The sequence below is a fragment of the Phyllostomus hastatus genome, unplaced genomic scaffold (genome assembly GCF_019186645.2).
Source record: "Phyllostomus hastatus isolate PE091 unplaced genomic scaffold, TTU_PhHast_1.1 phas_scaffold_93, whole genome shotgun sequence".
NCBI lineage: Eukaryota > Metazoa > Chordata > Mammalia > Chiroptera > Phyllostomidae > Phyllostomus > Phyllostomus hastatus.
The window spans coordinates 27,565,128-27,585,545 of NW_025334042.1; the positions used below are offsets into that span (position 1 = coordinate 27,565,128).

General features: G+C 34.7%; 1 protein-coding gene across 6 annotated transcripts in view; it reads right to left on the reverse strand.

Moving 5' to 3' along the window:
- Positions 1–20,418, reverse strand: part of PPHLN1 (periphilin 1) — a 103,625-nt gene that overhangs the window by 36,786 nt on the left and 46,421 nt on the right. For 4 of the 6 annotated variants that reach the window (XM_045829221.1, XM_045829219.1, XM_045829217.1 and 1 more), the window contains 4 exons: positions 18,187–18,243; positions 15,729–15,808; positions 6,088–6,207; positions 1,115–1,255 (listed from right to left, as the gene is read on the reverse strand). In XM_045829221.1, the coding sequence (XP_045685177.1) occupies positions 1,115–1,255; positions 6,088–6,207; positions 15,729–15,808; positions 18,187–18,243 (398 nt within the window). The remainder of the gene's footprint in view (positions 1–1,114; positions 1,256–6,087; positions 6,208–15,728; positions 15,809–18,186; positions 18,244–20,418) is intronic. The other 2 variants (XM_045829218.1, XM_045829216.1) reach the window with 1 other exon arrangement.

Genomic DNA, 20,418 nt, shown 5'->3' on the forward strand with positions numbered 1-20,418 from the left:
TTCCTTATATTCCTCCAAGCATCTGATGCTCCTGATCACCTCCATTTTGAAACCCTACTGTTTACATGACAAACTTCCTATCCATGTTCTTAACTTTAGCCATTAGGGTGGTATCAATATAAGCTGTACAACCACACCTAGAATTTAATTAATGTCTTCTCCTGTCCAACCAAGGCAAACAGGTTTTAATTGATGTGGAATTGGACAACACCTTGAGAAAAGATTTAATTCTGTTCTTAATTTCCAATAGTTTTTAGAAGCTTATATAACAATATAGTGACATTTACTCAAGGCACTGGAGAGAAACATCAAAAGCAAACCCTTGTATAACATGTTACCTGGTATAAAGCTCTTTTACAGTTTATTCATTTACTCCTCATAAAGTGATAATACCCTATGAGGCAGGCAGTATTTCCATACTGAAACACTTTAAATTTTGCTATACATAATGAACATAGTGAGGAGGATTGAAGAAAAAAATGACAACTATTTTTTTTAATCTTCAATAAGACAAAGACTCAAGGCTTCCTCCATTCCAAAATTATATTTCACACTGTAGGTTCTGTCCTGTAACTGTTCCGTAAGCAAACTATTTAACCTATTCAACACAAGATATAGCTAGAAGGTTTTGTCCTGTGCTATTCCTTATGTAATCTATTTAATCTATTAAAAACAAGAACCTAACTTTCAAGAATGACATCATTAAAATTAGATTTAAATACCTATCATTTATTTTTCTTTAATATTTGAAAAATGCTTAAAAGTATAATGAAAAACATAAGAAACATCTGTAATCCCAATATTAAAAAAATATGCTCATATTTTAGAATATTTAATATTTTTAGCCATCCCTATTAATTTTAATAGTTTTAAAATTACTTCATACTAACTAGCATATTAACATTCTCTAAAAAAGAAGCTTGCTTTTTATTTAGAGTAATAAATAAATAAACAGGGTCAGGATCTAAACTGATCAAATGGTAAAAAATCAAACAATTTTTATAATTTTTAAAATTAATTTCAAAGTATTTATTCAATAACTATTTCCTACAAATACCATGTGCAAAGTGACAGGAACATAAGATTATGTACCCTAAGGATACTGGATTCTTACCTGTTCAATCTCTTTGGTTTTTGATGCTATTGCTTTAGAGCGACTGTTTAGCTGACTGTCTTCAAATAATTCTATGCCGTCTGCTGTATTTGACTCAGGTTCCTCTGCCTGGTCAATGAACAGTGGTGCTGTGGGTCCCGCCTTAATAAGAAGAATTTGAAATCTTTAATTGCTTTCTTAAAGAACATAGCATTTCAAATGAATTGCATAGGCACTAACAGGCAGATATATTAAGAGAACGTGCTAAATTTAACCTGTCTTAAGAAAATGCTTTCAATTTCATTATGTGAGGAGACTTAAAGAGGGTAACTTGGTAACTTTAAAATTTTTAGGTAACACAAAAATCTCTAGGCTTATTTCATTCCAAATTTACATTTCATGTTATATTAAGACACATTCAGAAGGTTCTATCCTATAACTATTCCTTAAGCAATCTATTTAAGAAACACTGAAGAAAAAAGGTCCAATTGGAACTGAGGGGTGTGTGTACACTTAAACATTGTATTAAAAGGAACATGGAAAAGGGCTCTATTTTCAGAAGTTGAAACTACCTTGCTTCTGTGGCATAAGAACTTATTGAAATAAATAAAAACAATCCCCAAAAGCAATAATGATCACTTATATTTTAGAACAATTCATTGATGAATTATCCCACAAAAAGCCTACAGCCAATTATTTTACTAACTAAAAACACTTGATAAAATGAGAATTAAATGAGGAAAGACTATTACTTTAATTACACTCATTCATTTCTTCATAACTTTACTATGTAATAAATTCCAAGCACTGCTCTAGGAGCAATGGATATACTAATGAACATAAGAGACAGAAGTTCTTGACTTCTAGTAGTCAAGTAGTTAGCAGTAGTAAGAAACAGCAAAGTTAGAAACAGAAAGGCAAATACTGTATCATCATACTTTTAGGTGGAATCTTCAAAAAGAAAAAAATAGAAAAAAGGAGCAGATTTATGTTCAAACACTCTGCACCTCCAGGGTGGGAGTGGGGGCAGGGGGGGAGAAGTTGAATGAAGATGGTCAAAAGCTACAAACTCCCATTTACAAGATAAATAGTACTGAGATGTACACACTGACCTAAGGTATATTTGAAAGTTGCTAAGAGAGTAAATCCTAAGAATTCTCATTACAAGGGAAAATACATTTTTTCTCTTTTTGGAGGGTAGCTAAATGAGATGATGGATATTAACTAAACTTACTATGGTAATCATTTCACAATACATTTATATATATAAAAGTCATTATGCTACACACCTTAAATTTATACAGTTCTGCATACCAATTATATCTCAATAAAACTTCAGAGAAAGCTTATTAAGAATTAAATTCAGTTCAATTAAATAGATATAAAATCCAAGGTACTGTAGGGAAAACAAGATAAGTGCTTTGAGGCATATTCAATATACAGAACTAGACAAGTAAAATTAACTGCTTTAATAAAGCAGTTTAATATAAGGTCATCAGTGAAATACAAATGGTATAAAAGTTTACCACAGGAAGGGGAAAAACATGGAATCAAGAAAGATTTTGAGTTTTGTAATCTCAAGCACTGCTGACTTCACTGAATGAATGTGAATGAGGAAAATGAAGATGGGCATTCTTCACTGGGGACAGAATAAGCAGAGATACTAGAGCAGAAAATGACACTTTATTTTTACTTATTGGTATTTGGAAAGAGAGAGAGAGAGAGTGAGGGTAGAGAGGGAGAGAGGTTGATTTGTTATTCCACTTATTTATGCATTCCTTGGTTGATTCTTGTATGTACCCTGACCAGGGATCAATTCTCCAACTTTGATATATTGGGATGATGCCCTAACCAACTGAGCTACCCATCCAGGGCCTGAAAATGACACCTTATATGTGGAAAAAATATAATTCACATTTTCATACTTAAATAAAAATGTTTAAATTATCTTCTACTGCAAAAAACATCCTGTTCTCCTGGGACATTCTAATAGCCTTTAAATAATTAGCTTTTCATTCTGATCGCCAAAAGCAAAGTCTCTTGGCCATTTGTTTTAGGAGAGTAAATTATATCTCTACAAAACTCACTTGACTGTAAACTCCTTGACAGCTAGGTGTCTGTAATGCAGGTGTGACATGAGTAGATGAATTTAAACCAACTATGAGAAAGCCAGTATAGTATTATTTTCTGAAACGTGCCTTAAAACATTAATCCTAAAATATGTACTGTGAAAAAAAATTCATGTTTGATAAATTATGCAAATTTTATTATTCATCCTCCTTTCACAGACCACAGTTGAACATATTAACATATTAAAATTCTCTAGAAAGTGCTGAATAATCACAATCAACCTAACTTTTCCCAAACACACTGGCTAAAAGAATCTTTCTTTCCTTCCTCAGACCATTAGGACCCTTCAGAGTTACTATTTTATCAAATACTTTGGGAAATTCTCTATTAGTGGCCACAAGGTAAAATTATAAAACTAATCAGAAGAATGAACTACAACATTCCTCAGTATTTATGTGTATCACTAAACATATCATTAATTTCATTGGACCTCACCTAAAAACTATTTGGTCTCCCAACCAAACTGCTTAAACCTATATTGGTGGCAGCAAGAGAAAAGAAAGTGGAAACCTAAATGTTTAATCTCTCTCTACTCATAAAAATAAACCTACACAATGTTTCTGAAGTACACAATCATTTAAACAGCTAATATAAAATACTGTCACAACTAAATTTAAACATGCACACACACACATATCCACACAGTGCTCTATACCAAACTCTTTCCAAGCACTAAAGTTCTTTTTTCCTTCCAGTTTATTCTTTCAAATCAGATATGAGTTTACAGAACCAAGGTCAAAATTCTCCAAAAGTCTGTATTGCAAACAGCATGGATTGCTGAAATGAGTAATTATTTAACAACCACCCAAGAACAAATGTTAACTATCTGAGCAAAATGTTAATACAATATGGTGGAATTAAACTTTTCAACAAAAAACAGAATATAAAATATTTCAATAAAAAAAAACAGTATAAAATAAAAATTTTCCAACTGCTTTATTTCCAGCATGAAAAATATCAGTGTAACTTGAAAAGTACTTTACATAATGCTATGACCTTAGTGCTACTTCTCAACATTAATGGCATACAACAAGTAACAAACATACTCAAGTTATCTCATTCTACTCTGCCTTTGCCTCTGGTTCAACAGTGATCATATCTGATCTGACACTCCTTACAGATTTTTTTAGGGTTACTTACTTTTCATTAATTCAAAATCTAGGAAATTCTGGGCATGTTTTATAAAAAAAAATAAGGAGGTTTTAAAAAAGTCTTTCTAGATCCAATGTCACTGCCTATTCAGTCAAAATCCAGTCAAGCAATAATAAATGAAATTAAGTAGAATATTTAAATTCTTGGGAAGGTATACAATGATTTAATTTAAGAGATTAAAAAATGATGGGGGTGGGTAAGGGAGAATAAACACAGGGTACAGCAGAAGTAAGGCCCGCTTGAGTGTGGTTGGTAAGGTAATAATATGGGTGTCATAATTTGTATTTCTATTTGAACATTTTACCTAAAATGTCATATGGTGTGCTTGAGTGTGATATTGTTATGTTATGGATTACATGCTTATGATTTTGTAACTTTAAAAAAGGGGGTGTTACTTATGCCGGACCCTGTGTATCTTAATAAAAACCTTGCTAATTGAAGATATAGTATTTAACAAACAACAATGTAGTGTTCTTGAAAGTTTTTTATTTTAAGTACCCTGAGAGAAATTATTAGTTGTCCTAAATAGAAATTTTGAAGCATTTATATCTATTACTAATATAAAAACCATTATTCTAAATTATCAAAGAAAATAAGCAAAATGACCATATTAAATGCATCACTGTATTATTCATGCATTTAAATAGTACTAGAAAGATACCAAAGAGGAACAGCTTGATGTTTTTGAACAATTTACTGAAAAATCTGTACAAATATTGTTTTATAGCTATAATAACATGAAAACCATGACGTACTTAAGAATAATTGATATTTAAATTACAAATAATAAGAAAGTCTCCATTTGCATAAGTATGGATAGGATCAGCACTGCTTTGTCCTTTCCAGGAGCCATGTACGTTAGTTATTTTGGAAAGAATCTTTTCCTAGTCTATGAAGATACATGCAGGTATATAATTTGTATATCAAATTCCAGTGCTTGATCCCTTTTATCAGGATGTTCCATGAAAGGCATCCAAAATATACTGAAAAGCTATAAATCCCTTCCAAAGAAACATAATTTGTCATGGTAGAAAGATTTTTATATTCTCTGCCTATCATGTCAAAATAATTCCTCAAGCACCAAATCCTCAAGCTTAATTTTGCTTATAAAACATCTGTATTTCCCTACTAGAGATGTTATAGGTTATAAAGAAATCTTTCAGTTCATTTTCAATCATTATAACATAAACACTTCAGAAACAGTATTCTAAGGTCCCAAAAACACTCTAATCTTCTGGTACTCCAAATTCATCAAAGGTCATAGTAGCCCAAACAATGCATAACTTCATTTCTGGGATATTTATTAAATAATTTACATAGACTAGAACATACAACATAAATACAGTCCAAGACTCAAAGTCTAATTAGATTTCTATTTGAATTGACTCATTTATGACTAGTGGCTTAGCATAACTTCTAGAGATACATTTAACAACAAAGCCTATAAAAGTAGCATTAAATAATGCATTTTCCTTTTAATTCATATTTATACTATTGTGACACTTCTAAACCACTGGAGGCACTGACACAGCAGAATTATTGAATTCAATCATTCTTATTCATACTATTACTATGTGATACATTTTAATAATCCATAAGGGTATTTTCCCCAAATATATTTTAAAATACTAGAACCAAATATTTTTTGCCCATAATTTAAAATCTAGACTAAACTCTTAAATGTGAAACATAAGGGAGAAATTATGCCTTACCTCATACTCAGAAATTTCAGGTAAGTTACTTTCATCTGCCTTCTCTAGCTTTTCAGCAGCCCACTTGCTTGCAGCTTCAGCATGTTCCTTTTCATTTAGGAACTTGGATTTGTCTAACACCTAACCAAAACAAAAGAACAGTCCTGATACAATTCTCAAGGGCTTTTAAACTTCAAATACATTAAGAAGTACATCCCACTTAAACTTAAAATCATATAAGCCTTCAAATACATATAGAGAACAAGTACATGCTTTATTTGCTTTTTAAAAATATTCAACATAGAATTTCTTTACATAGCAATTCCTTTGGGACATATAGACAAGATCTCTTAATTCCATTTATATAAAAGTTCAGAAATTCATCTGAGGAACAAACCAAAAGACACTAACAATGAACTAATATACTAATAGTATTTAGAACATACAAAACATCTTTTAGATTTCAAATTTCTATCTTTAATTATATTCAATGAAATAAATAATGCCAAAACCTCATCAAGGTAAATTACTAATTAATGCAAAGAAAAGCCCAGATATGCTATTTTTATAATTTGTAATAATTTATATAAATCCTACTCTTTACACAAAATCAATAGACTTACATTTCATTTTTTGATACTACTATTACTTCCCTTCCTCAGCAATAGACAAGACTGAACAAGAAATGGGATATGGAGTTACACACAGACATGGGTTACAATGGCAGTTTCATCACTTGCCAGGCAAATGATTTTTGACATTGTTGAGTTTTGGTTTCCTCATTTATGAAATAGGAGTTAATAATATTCATTTTTACTAGACTTACTGGGGTGATCATTTTATAAATTATATAAATGTCTAATCTCTATGTTGTATACCTGGAACTAATATAGTACTATATAAAATTTTTTAAAAAATTAACAATAGTCAGTATATTACAAAGTAGTTGTGAGAATCACTGAGAGTGAACAGAACTGAAAGCATCTAAGCAGTGCCTGGTACTCTAGTTTTTCTTTCTTTTCCATATTTATTGCTATAAATCTGTTGTAAAAACTAAAACATATTTAAAAATCAATCAGTTCATGGGATCAATATAAAAATGAAGAAAATAAAATAGGTATTTTTAGATCACTTATGATTCTCCTAATGCCTTTTACAAACCTATGTTACAGAATAAGAGGTAAAAATTGTAAGACACAAATTAGAAAAATTCTTTCCTTAGACCTTTATAGTAACTCCCTGATTCCATTCTATTTCACTAGTGTACATTTTCATCAATCAGTCCCTTCACCTCTAATCTTGTCCCCACCTCTTTTCAAAAGTCACATCACTGATTCCAAAAATATCTCCTCCAGATAGAAGAGCCAGTATTCCCCGTTATGATACACTACCATCTATAAAATGCTTTCATATAAAAACCAAAAAAATTTTTTTTAATTAAATGGTACTCCATGAAGGTTGCTAGGGTAGACTTTATTACCCAAGTTATAAACCAAGAAACTGAATGTCAAAAACAAACAGTGACTTCCCAAAGTTACTGTGCTGAGCTGGAAACTTAAAACTAGGTCTTCTGGAACAAAAAGGCCTTTGACCTCCTTCCATAGCTTATTCGATTCACCAAACTACTGGAGTGCCATCCATAATGTTTACTGGAAGATAGTAGCAATGCATTTATGTGGAGTGATTCCACAGCTACCGAAGAAGCATAAATATCTAACTCCAAGGCCTGCCCCATACATAAGTTAAAAATGTATAAATAATATCTTTATTATTCCTTAGTAATGAGTTTAAAAGTTTTTTTAAAGTTAAAAGAAAAACATATGTACAAATGTATCAAAGAAAAAATTATGCCTCACTTTTTGGTGGTATCAGTTTTGAAGAGAAAGTTATAAAGACAAAACAAACATTGTAAGTTATCTCCAATAATAAAGGAAGCAAAATCTTCTATAACTCAATCCTCTACTCATCCATCATTAAATCTGTATATTTGAAAAACTCACTCGAAACTTTTACTTGGTTTGGTGTGGCTCAGTGGACTGAGCGTCCGGCCTGTGAACCAAAGGGTCACCTGTCTGATTCCCAGTCAGGGCACATGCCTGGGTTGTGGGCCAGGTCCCCATTTGAGGGCATGCAAGAGGCAACCACACATTGATGTTTCTCTCCCTCTCTTTCTCCTTCCCTTCCCCTCTCTCTAAAAATAAATAAATAAAATCTTTAAAAAACCTAACTTTTAAAAGCAGAAAATAAGTTCTGAACAAAGGCCCCTGACTTCCCTACATGAGGGCAGCCATAATGTTTAAAAGAAAAATTCTTCCACCAAATCAGGAAATCTAGGCAATAAAGCTTTCCACAGCTACCATGTAACTCTGGGCAAAAGATGACAGGAGGCTGCACTTTCCAAATATATAAAATGATTACAAACCTAAAATTCTGAAATTCTGATTCCAACTTAAGACAAAAATACAAACATCTACATAAACTGTCCAGACAAAAATATCTAAAATCCATTATCATTGTTTCCCACTAAATATTTTTTAACATATGCCATAAAATGTTATAGTGTAACTTATATCTATATGGCATTCTAGTTCAGGGGAAATGAATATTTCATATACCATAATTTAAATAATCAGAGTGACATGGATGAGCAAGTACTATTTACTCTTCTTTGATTTCTTTATGACAAGAAAAACAAGCCAGTTTTTCAGATGGGTAAAGCACTCTTGACAGAGTAAGACAAAAAACAAAAAATCCAATCAACCTGTCCTCTTCAAAGCCTAGCATTCTATAATGCCCAGACTTCTGGGAAAGTTCTAAAGACAGAAGTTGTCACAAAGACACCTTTTTCTCTTTTCCATTTGAGGCAGAGAACAGCTGTACCCTGAACACCAGCACAGACTGCCAAGTGATACTACTCTTGCTGAAAAACCAAACATACCAAAGACAGAAAAACAAAAAGTAAAGAAGAAAATAGATATAATAATAGTAAGAGTATGGGGTTAGTGAAGAAAATCTCTTAACTATAGAGAACAGATAGAGTAACACCTCAAAATTTTTAAGTTTTGAAGATTAGAACCATAAATCTTTTCAACATGTTTTGGGTTGCTGGGAAGGTAAGACATGGAAAAAATGATGTAGTGAAGAGTAGTTATATCCTTCAAGAAATTATTTAACTTCTGAGCCTTTTCTATAAAATGGAGATATATACCTACATTTTAAAACTGCAAGATAATTATAACCATAGCGTTAGAAAACACCTGCCTCCCCTCAAATAATTACAATGTCTTTTTTGTGGTGAGAACATTTAAGATATCTTAGCAACTTTCAAATATATATTATTATTAACTATAATCACTATGCTGTACATTAGATCCCTAGAACTCATCTTGTAGCTAGAAGTCTGTATTTTTTGACCAACATCTTTTACCTGACCCCCCTGCCCCAGTCCCGGGTAACTGCCTTTCTCATCTCTGTTCCTGTGAATCCATTTTTAGATTCCACATATATAAGTGAGATCATACAGTACTTTCTCTATTTCACTTACTGATGTTCAGAACCTTTTCATATACCTGTTGGTCATTTGTACTATAACTTTTATGGAAAAATTTCTATTCAGGTTCTCTTGACTATTTCTTAATAGAATTTTTTGGGTTTTCCCTGTTGAATTGTTTAAGTTCTTTATACATTTCAGATATTAACCCCTTATTGGATATATGATTGGCAAATATTTTCTTCCATTCTGTAAGTTGCCTTTTCATTTTGTTGATGATTTCCTTTGATGTGCAGAAACTTTTTAATTTGATATAGTCCCATTTGTTTGTTTATTTAGTTATTTGCTTTTTTTTCTCTTGCCTTTGTGTTTGGTGTCAAATCCAAAAAATCACTACTAAGACCAATGTCAAGCAGCTTACCACCTAGGTTTTCTTCTAGGACTGCTAAAATTTCAGACCTTATACTGAAGGCTTTATAATCTACTCAGAGTTGATTTTTGCTTATAGTGTAAAATAGGGGTCTAATTTTATTCTTTAAGTATATGGCTACCCAGTTCTCCCAACAGACATTACTGAAAAGATGGTTTTCTCCCCATTTTATATTCCTCGTTCCTTTGTTGTAAATTAATTGACCATATATGCATGGGTTTATTTCTGAGGTCTCTATTCTGGTCCATTAATCTGTGTGCATTTTTAAGCCAATACCATATTGTTTTGATCACTACAGCTTTGTAATATAGTTTGAAATCAGCAACTGTGATGCCTCCAGTCTTGTTCTCATTTCTCAAGATTACTTTGGCTATGTGGGGTCTTTTTTAGTTGTATACATTCTGTGAAAAATGACACTGGAATCTTGATAGGGATTGCACTGAATCTGTAGGTTCCTTGGATAATGTGGACATTGTAATAAATTTTTTTAGGGCTTGAGAAATTTTGTTTGTTTTTTCCCCTTTATTATTTATTTTTTCTTATAATTTATGCTATTACAAATGCCTCATTTTTTTCACCTTTCATCACCCTCCACCCCGCTTCCCGCTCCCCACTTCCATAGTCCTCACACTGTTGTCCATGTCTAAGGGTACTTCGTGTGTGTTTTTTAACTAATCCCTTCACCTTCTTTCAATCTGTCCCCATCTTCCCCCTGGCCTACAGTTGTCAGTCTATTCCATGATTCCATGCCTCTGGTTCTATTTTGCTCATTAGTTTACTTTGTTCATCAGAATCCTCTTATAAGTGAGATCATAGATTTGACTTTCACTGTGACTTATTTCACTTAGTTTATTAATTTCTAGTTCTATCCACGTTTTCGCAAACATCAGGAATTCCTTCCTTTTTTCTGCAGCATACTATTCCATTGTGTAAATGTACCTGTTTTTTAATCCACTCATCTACTGATGGGCATTTATGCTGTTTCCAAATCTTGGCTATTGTAAATAGCACTGCTATGAACATAAGCATGCATAAATTCTTTTGAACTGGTATTTTAGGATTCTTGAGGTATATTCCGAGCAGTGGAATCACTGGATCAAAAGCAGTTCCATTTTTAATGTTTTGAGGAAACTCTATACTGTTTTTCCACAGTGCCTGCACCAGTCTGCATTCCCACCAACAGTGCACTAGGGTCCCCTTTTCTCTGCATTTGATTGCTGATTTACTAATGATAGCCATTTTGGCAGGTGTGAGGTGAGATAGCTCATTGTGGCTTTAATTGATGTCTCTCTGATGGCCAGTGATGTGGAACATCTTTTCATATGTCTATGGGGCATCTCTATGTCCTCCTCGGTGTCTATTCAGGTCCTTTGCCCATTTTTTAATTAAATTGTCTTCCTGATGTTGAGTTGTACAATTTCTTTATATACTTTGGAAATTAATACCTTGTCCAATGTATCATTGGCAAATATGTTCTCCCATATAGTTAGTTCCCTTTTCATTTTGATTCTGGTTTCTTTAGCTGTGCAAAAACTTTTTAATTTGATGTAGTCCCATCTGCTTATTTTTTACTTTATATCCCTTGCCCCAGGAGATATATCGGCAAAAATATGCTACATAGGGTATCTAAAATTTTACTGCCTATGTTTTCTATTAGGATGTTTATGATACCCCAAATTACATTTAAGTCTTTTATCCATTTTGAGTTTATTCTGGTGTATAGTGTAAATATGTGGTCCATTTCTTTCTTTTTTTTTTTTCGCATATAACAGTCAGGTTCTCAGCACAACTTATTGAAGAGACTATCTTTATTCCATTGTATGTTCATGCCCCCTTTGTTAAATATTAATTGACCATAAACACATGGGTTTATTTCTGAGCTCTCTATTCTGTTCCAATGATCTGTGTCTGTTTTTATGCTGGTACAATGCTGGTTTAATTACTATAGCCTTGTAGTATAGTTTGATATCAGATAGCATGATTCCTCCAATTTTGTTCTTCTTTCTCAGGATTGCTGTTGCTATGTGTCAGTCCAAGGTCAGACCCCACCTGTGTTTTGCTCCAGGACACCCTGCCTGAGCTATAAAGCAATCTGAGATGGCTGCTACTTGTGCTGGGCTTGGAGATTCCCAGATGAAGCCAAGGTGTGAATCTAGGCTGGCTGCTGCTAGTGCAGGGCCTGGAGCCACCTAAGAAGTAGTATAGGGGCTGGGGGCTCACTGAGGCCAGCTGTTGTCTGTCTGAGAGGATTTAGGAAGTTGTGAAACATGAACCAAGACCAACTATTCATATGCTACTGTTAACAGCTGTAAGTTGGGTGGGACAGAGTCTCAGGGGATCGCCAGGGCAGGGCAAACAGTTAGTCAGGTTGATGGAGTCTCAGATGTTACCTCCCTGTCAGCTTTGTGGCTCTGTGAAGGGAAGGTTCAGAAAAAGAACAATGGCCTCTGCCTACATATCCATCTGGGAGAAAGCTGTCCCCTAGTTCTCACCTTGATGCCAAACACTTCGGTTCCTCCCTGTATGCCACTGGGCCTTTCAAGCTGCCACCCCGGTGCTGGAGCTCAGAAAGAGTTTGAGTAAATCCATGTGAGGGTTCTTTAAGAGGAACTCCTTGGGACTCCAGAAATTTCTTCTGACACAATTCCTGCTGGTTTTTATAGCCAGAAGTTATGGGGACTTATCTTTCTGGCACTGGAACCCTGGGCTAGGGGCCGGGTGTGGGTCTGGGACTCCTTGCTCCTGAGATATACCTCTCAAATTTTTATCCACCATGCATGGATGCGGGACAAGCCCATTCTGCATCTGTGCCCCTCCTACCAGTCTGGGTGGATGTGGTTTCTTTAATTTCGTAGTTGTCAGATGCCCCATCAACTTGATTTCTGATGGTCCTAAGTGATGGCTGTTCTATGATTTAGTTGTAATTTTAATGTGGTTATGTGAGGAGGTGAACTGTGTTTCTCTCCTTTTTTCTTGATGAGTCTGGTTAACGGTTTATCAATTTTCTTTATCTTTTCAAAGAACCAGCTCCTGGATTCATTGATCCTTTGAATGGTTTTTCAATCTCTATGTCATTTAATTCTGCTCTGATATCGATTATTTCTTTTGATTACTCTGGCCTTCGTTTGTTGTTGTTCCTCTAGTTCTTTTAGATGTAGGGTTAGGTTAGGCTTGTAATGCTATGAATTTCCCTCTCAGGACTGTGTCCCTTATGATTTCATTTGTTGTGTGTTCATTTTCATTTGTTTCCAGATACAGTTTCATCTCTTCCTTGATCTCATTGCTAACCCACTCATTATATAATAACTTGTTATTCAGCCTTCATATATTTGAATGTTTTTGAGTTTTTTCCTTGAGGTTAATTTCTAGTTTTAAGTCACTGTGATCTGAGAAGATGCTTGATACGATTTCAATTTTCTTGAATTTAGTAAGGCTTGTTTTGTGTCCTACCATATGGTCTATCTTTGAAAATGATTCATGTACATTTGAGAAGAATGTGTATTTTGCTTCTTTGGGGTGAAATGTTCTGTAAATATCAACTAAGTCTACTTGATCAAGAGTGTCATTCAATGCCACAATATCCTTGTTGATCTTTGTTTGGAAGGCCTATCCATTGTTGACAGTGGAAGTGTTAAAATCCCCTACAAGGGCTGTATTGCGGTCTATCTTTCTTAAAGTCCTCCAAGGTTTTCCTTATATATTTAGATGCACCTATATTGAGTGCATATATGTGTGTAAGAGTTATATCCTCTTGTTGGACTACTCTTTTAAATACTATGTAGTGACCTTCTTTGTCTCTTGTTATGGCCTTTGTTTTGAAGTCTATTTTGTCTGATATAAGTATTGCTATCCCAGCTTTTTTCTTCATGTCCATTTGCTTGGAATTTTTTTTTCCATTCTTCACTTTCAGTTGGTGTTTATCTTTTGCTCTGAGATGGGTCTCTTGTAGACAGCATATATGTGGGTCATGTTTTCTTATCCATTCAGCTACCTTATGTCTTTTGATTGGAGCATTTAATCCATTCACATTTAAGGTTATTATTAACAGGTTTATTCATTGCCAATTTTTCCTTTGGACTTGTGCTTCTCTCTCTTCGTAACTTTGAGTCTTTTTTGTTTTGTTGCTCTGAGGGGGGTTTTATTCTACATTGTCTTCCAAGTCGCTGATTTGATCCTCCGCTTTATCTGCCCTGTTTTTAATTCCTTCTAGTGTATTCTTCATTTCAGAAACTGCATTCTTCATTTCCAACTGGTTCTTGTCCAAGGTTTCTATGTCCTTTTTCACACTGATGTAGTTCCCACTAAGTTCCTTGCAGTTCTCACTAAGTTCCTTGAGCATCTTTATAACCACTACTTTGAACTCTATGTCTGATAAATTGCTTGCCTTGATTTCATTTCTCTCTTTTTCTGGAGATTCCTCCTTTTATTTGTGGGTTGTTTCTTTGGCTCCCCATTTTAGTTGTCTCTTGTGTTTCTATGTATTAGATTGATCTGCTTTGAATCTCTGTCTTGTGGAGTGGCCTTGCATGTTAGGAGTCCTGTGGGACCCTGTGGTGCAGACTCCTTGATCTCCGGATCTGGAATCCCTAGGAATGTCTTTTGTGTGGGTTATATGGACTCTCCTATTGTATTTGGGTCCTGCTTGTTATTGGCCCATTCATTGGTGGGAACTGCCCTCCAGCTGGCTAAGAGACTCAGCCCCTACATTTTGTATGCTGTTGTATAGGTACTGGCAGATCAAAGCAAAACAAGCTATCCACCCCTCAACCACAACAGCAATATCACCAACCACAAAGCAAAGAATAGTAATAGTGGAAAGAGAAAGGGAATAGTAGGAAAAAGGGAAAGAAATATGAGAAGACCAAAGGAAAGAAAAGTGATTATGTGATAAAGGGGAAGAGAGTGCTAGTAATGAATTGAAAGAGGAGAACACAGAAAAAGTACCATAAATAATAAAAGGAAAGAGGAAAGGGACAATGGAGTAATCAAAGGTAGGAGTAAAATAAAAGACATGAAAGAAAAGATAATGTACCAAAAATAAAAGAAAAAGGAAAAAATAGATAAAAATAATAAAAAGGCCATGAAAAAGGAAAAAATAGCAAAAATAATGAAAAAAGAACCAAGTGGATTGGTCTCAGCAGCGTCTGGTGTTTGCCTGCTGGTTTCTCCCTCTGGATGCTGCTCTGACGTCTGAGTCTGACATCAGGAGCTGTCCAGATCTGGCCCTCAGCAGCCTTTACTATGTTGAAGTACGTTCCTCCTATATCCAGTTTATTCAGAATTTTTATCACGGATGGATGTTAATTCTCTCAAATGCTTTTTCTGCATATATTTATATGGTCATAAAATTTGTATCCTTCATTTTCTTCATGTGGTGTAGCACACTGATTGATTTGTGGATATTAAGCCATTTTTGCATCCATGGAATAAATCCCACTTTATCACTATGTCTCTATCTAATATATCCCAACTGAATATTCACTGCCACCTGGTTATGGTCAAGATGAGCAGGGCAGAAGTAAGGACTAATTTTAACATAACCTGTGGAAAAAAATTCTATGACAAAACTGTTCATTCACTATGGTAGCTACTTTCAAGTTGTGGGTACTTAAGAGTCAAGTTTTTAAATGCAGCAAATTACTCCCATTATGTATGGCAATAAAAAATAAAAGTATTTGTACTAGACAGTTCATATCATTTACTCCAATTTCTCTTTAACTTGATTTTATAAGTATAACAAACCTTTGATGAAGGAACTGTTGAAGAACTTGAGGGTGAAGTGTCTCTTGATGTTTTCAAAGACTGAACAGGTCTCTCTTTACCTATAAAAGAAAATATAAAATGTAATTATCTAGCTCATTTGTTTTCAGTTAAACTGATTTTATAATTGTATAAACAAGGAGGTTCTACACTTACTTTAGTAGTGAAATCTTCCATAACGTTATTAAACTAGTTAATATCTAAATCCATTTATCTCTCTCAGAGGCTGGGCAACATCAAAAATTTCAAATAACTTAGAATTAGCGAGCATCATATATGGCAAGTACACATCAATGCCAGTTTGCAAACACTGAACCACTGAGAAGACCTCAGAAAGGCAAAAAAAAATTTATAATAATAAATGCTCTCTCCTCCAAGGTCTTAAAATCTAACTTTTAACACATCACAATAAAAATCCAAAGGTAGTTACTATATAGCTACCACCAAAGAGAACTAGCTAATTAGGCAGTAGCTCAAAGAGAGAGGCCATGTAGAAAATTCAGCAGGTATTCCTAAAATGCTCGGTTTAAAAAAACAAAATAAAAAGTAGAAAACTATAATTTAGAGCACTAATCCAGTGCCTGGTATTAATGTGAACCCAAATATACTTTAAATAGTTAAAAATAAATCTGTATGAGATAAAATCATTAACCTTTATCTTTGGTCACTTCAACACTCATATCAGTGCTCAGTGTATACCACTGTTTTTATAGAAACTTTAGCCACAAAACAGATTTAAATAATATTACTTTAGCTAGTTCAACAACAAAAAATTTATTTATTTAAATATAATCTTAAAAATAACAGTGAATTGTTCTTGGCAGAAAAACATTTCATTAAATTGTCTACATGTTTCAACTATAATGTAAACCCCTTGATCTTAATTACTAGGAAAACTGACACGTTATGAAGAAGAGGAAAAAGTGACACCAAGTTTGCAGTGACACAGAAGCTGGTCAAGACTGGATGGACAGCGAATTAAGGCCGAGAAAGCAGTCAAGAGCAAAGGCAGAGACAAAATGACTTTGCAATTGAAGCATAGCCAGCTCTAGTCAAAAAAGCCTCTTAGGCTCTTCCTGCTATGGTAAAGACAGCTGAGTAAGGGCCTGGAGAGACACAGGGTTCTGAAGCCCTTAGGACAATAGTGAATAACATCTTCCCAATGTCCTGCAAACCAGAAAGGCTTTCTCAAGATCCTCCCCCAACCTCTCTAGGGTCGTTTGTCAATGTGTGAAGATATTTTTCATTTCACAAGAGGGAGAGTGCCTCTTGTACACAGTAAAAAGAGGCTAAGCACCCTACAAATGCACAGGACAGCCTTCCAAAACAAAGTATTATCCAGCCCCAAATGTCAATTCTCACTCTAGGCACAAAGCTCCAAGAGTCCTCAAAAAGACATACCCCTAGAATCTTTTAATTTGTGATATCATTAAGAAGCTTCCACACTAAGCATGTTTAAAACTTCTTGTAGACCTTAAAAAATCAATAGTAAAATGATACCAACCATCACTATATCCCAAATAATTCAGACCATGGGTTATTTAGCCATTCCCTACTGTATTTCCATTGCACATGGCAAATTCCACATCATTTTGTGACAGTGTCAGTCTATCCCACTATGCCAAAAAACAGCTAGAAGAGCAAGTATCATAGCTTATTTATTTCTGAATACTCGGGACCTACCTAACTTGAGTACTTTAAGTAAGAGTAGGCACTCAAAAATTCAGTTAAAAGATTATTTGTTTTCATACCCTTAGAATGCAACTACCTTCCCATTTTATTCAGATAAGCAATTCCTTGAAAGAAGATGAGAAGCCGAAGCAATCAGCAGAGCACATTAAAGGCATAATTGCAGGGTCAATTCTAGCACTTCACAGCTACACACAGGAAAAATCCTTTCACAAACAGTTGTCAATCTCTTACCTAGCATTTCCTTTACAAACAAGACTTCAGCACTACAACTAAGCCAAGTGTAGTAGACTCCTGGTTTTAGCTGCAGGGCTAATTTAAGCAGATTTCAACTAATGCTAGTGTGCAGAAGCAAAAGAATACTGAAGGGTAGGGCAGGTGGTTTAGCATATATCTACATGTACTCAATTATACCTAGAGCAGGCAAAAAGCAAAGGATAAAGAAAAAGGGTGATACAGATGGCAGCAGAAAAGGCACAGAGAAGGTGAAACAAAAATAATCCCATCTGCCAATGACTTGTCTATAGATCTCAAACTCCTGTGAGGTAACTACTGCTGACCAGGAATGGCCAACCCAGACAACCACCCCTGTACCCTCTGAAATCCTATTACTTGAGTCTCCTGGTGTTCAACTCAGGTTTCAACAGTAGACTACGGGAGCAGTTACAAACTATTCCCATTTCTATAACCTCAATCAATTCAAGCCCCCACCCTTTCACAATCCCAAATCAAATTCTAGCTCAAAACTCACCTCTTTCTGGCTTTCCTTCATTCTGCCGTTTGTAGGAGGCATCAGCACGCACAGGTTCTAGGGAAAGGTGGGCAGGGAGGAATTACCACCAGCAAGCACCTCTGTGCCCAGGAGGAGTAAGAGAAGAACCCAGAAGGGGGAGTGATGAGAACAGGAACTTCTAAGCACTTGCTGTTGGCCCTAACCTCTTTCTTAACCTGCCTTCATGTTGGGCTGCCTGCGCAGCCACCGCTGGTGAGGAATAACAGAACAGGAGAAAACCTATTTAAGAGCAGAAATGGACTGGGTCTAACAATATGAAGTATGAAGATGAGACTAACCAAGGACAGCATGGGCAGGAGGAAATGAGAAAAGGATCATAAAATAAGGTACCAAAAAGTTGAAGATGGGATCCTGTCTTATTTATCAGTTTAAGAACTTAGTCTAATCTTCTTCATAAAGTCAATATTCAAAGAATTAGTTAAAAAATGACACCAAAACATCAAGAATGAAAGAGAAATTACCATTAGAAATCAAAAAGGACACTGGGAAGGTTTTCATATTATATCTTATCAGTTCTGTGGGGTTACAATGGTTATCTGCAGACCACATTCTGACATGCTCTCAACAAACAGCTTATTATTAAACCGTGCTAATTATTTTTATACAAACTCTCTCATATAGGAATTTTTTATAAACAAACCCACAGCTACTGTTTTGGTTGAACCTCTAATTATTCCATATTTAGAATCCTGTAAATATTTTATTAGCTTCCTGCAAACTCTTGATACAGATGGAATCAGCTTTCTAAACAGCCGAAATATACTAGCAGAGGCTCTTAGATATCGTTGCAATAACATACATCTCCTTCTAATCCCAAACTCCTTACAGATCCCAAATTTCCAATTCTGCCCTTTTTTTCCTGGGAAAACAATCCTTTTTCTGAATCATTTTGGCACTGTCAGCACCATGCATTAAAAAATGCTGCAAGAAACGTCACACAAATATTGCCCTCCTTTTGCAAGAATGTTGTTGAAGATGCAGTATCCCTCTCATTGCTCTCTGATCTGTCATCAGGAAGTCTTCGTTCTTCCTAAGCAGCTGGTATGTTTTTACCCAAGGTACACTGTGAACACCATTAATGCTCATTTCCTCTTTGTTTTAGGCAAATCCTTAATTCACCTGAAACAACTACTGAGAGCCACATCATAGGCATTTATTTCATATACTACTAACTTTATTCTTACTTTTATTTTCATGTCCTCATTTCCCTTTTACACAAAAGCCTTCACTCACTTACTTGATCCTATTTTATTAAGTGTTTATTTTGTTAACCTGCCTGAAATTCTTTGCAGATCAAGAGATTAGGACAGTGATGTTTTACAGGAGTGTGTGGAGTCTGCAGCTGGCGCATGTTAGCTGGTGAGAACGGATTGTCCGTATCTCTTCCAAACTGTAAGTTTAATGACTCCACATGGGTAGCCTGAAGTCAGCCACAGTGGCAGTCTTTACTCCATGGATATCAGCAAATGTCACAAATCAGGTGTTTTCCCCCTCAAAGAGTCAGTTTACTAATACATAACTGATGCTATGTTTACTGATTTCGATTCCAAATTTCCAAATTTCACAGACACTGTAGGAATGAGTACACTTAACTACAGATTCCTAACCATGCTGCCCTAAACATGCTCAGGCTATTTAATAAACCCTAATAGACTAATAAAACCACCCAGCTGAACCTGGCTGAAACTGCAGATTCATTAAAAAAAAAAACAAAAAAAAAACCAACAACTTAAGTGGTTGTATTACTTCACTAAGGTTTAGAGTTATTTTTAATACAAAATATAATAGAAACAACCTCACTGTGCTTAAACTCTTCATCCCAGAGTTTCCAATGATATGTTTATATGAAAACTAAGGGTCTTTTTTCTTGTCTTCTACTATAGCATATTAATGATTACTAAACAAGTTTTTCTTAATATTTTGCCACTTGGTTCTCATGCCTTTGTACTCCTGTGTTTATACATAACTACACCTTTCTCCTTCTATGTTGGTTATTGTTCCTTAAAGTGAGTATTCCTCCTAACTGCTATCCTTTTTGCTCTGCTATTTTTAGTGGCTCCAACCAACAATATGAATACCTATGTTCTCAAGCCTGCTTCTTTCATTCATGCTTCTACATTTCTAACTGACAGGATGCTACTCCTTAGCTATTACCTCAAATTCACCTCACACATGATCTTAGGAAGCAGT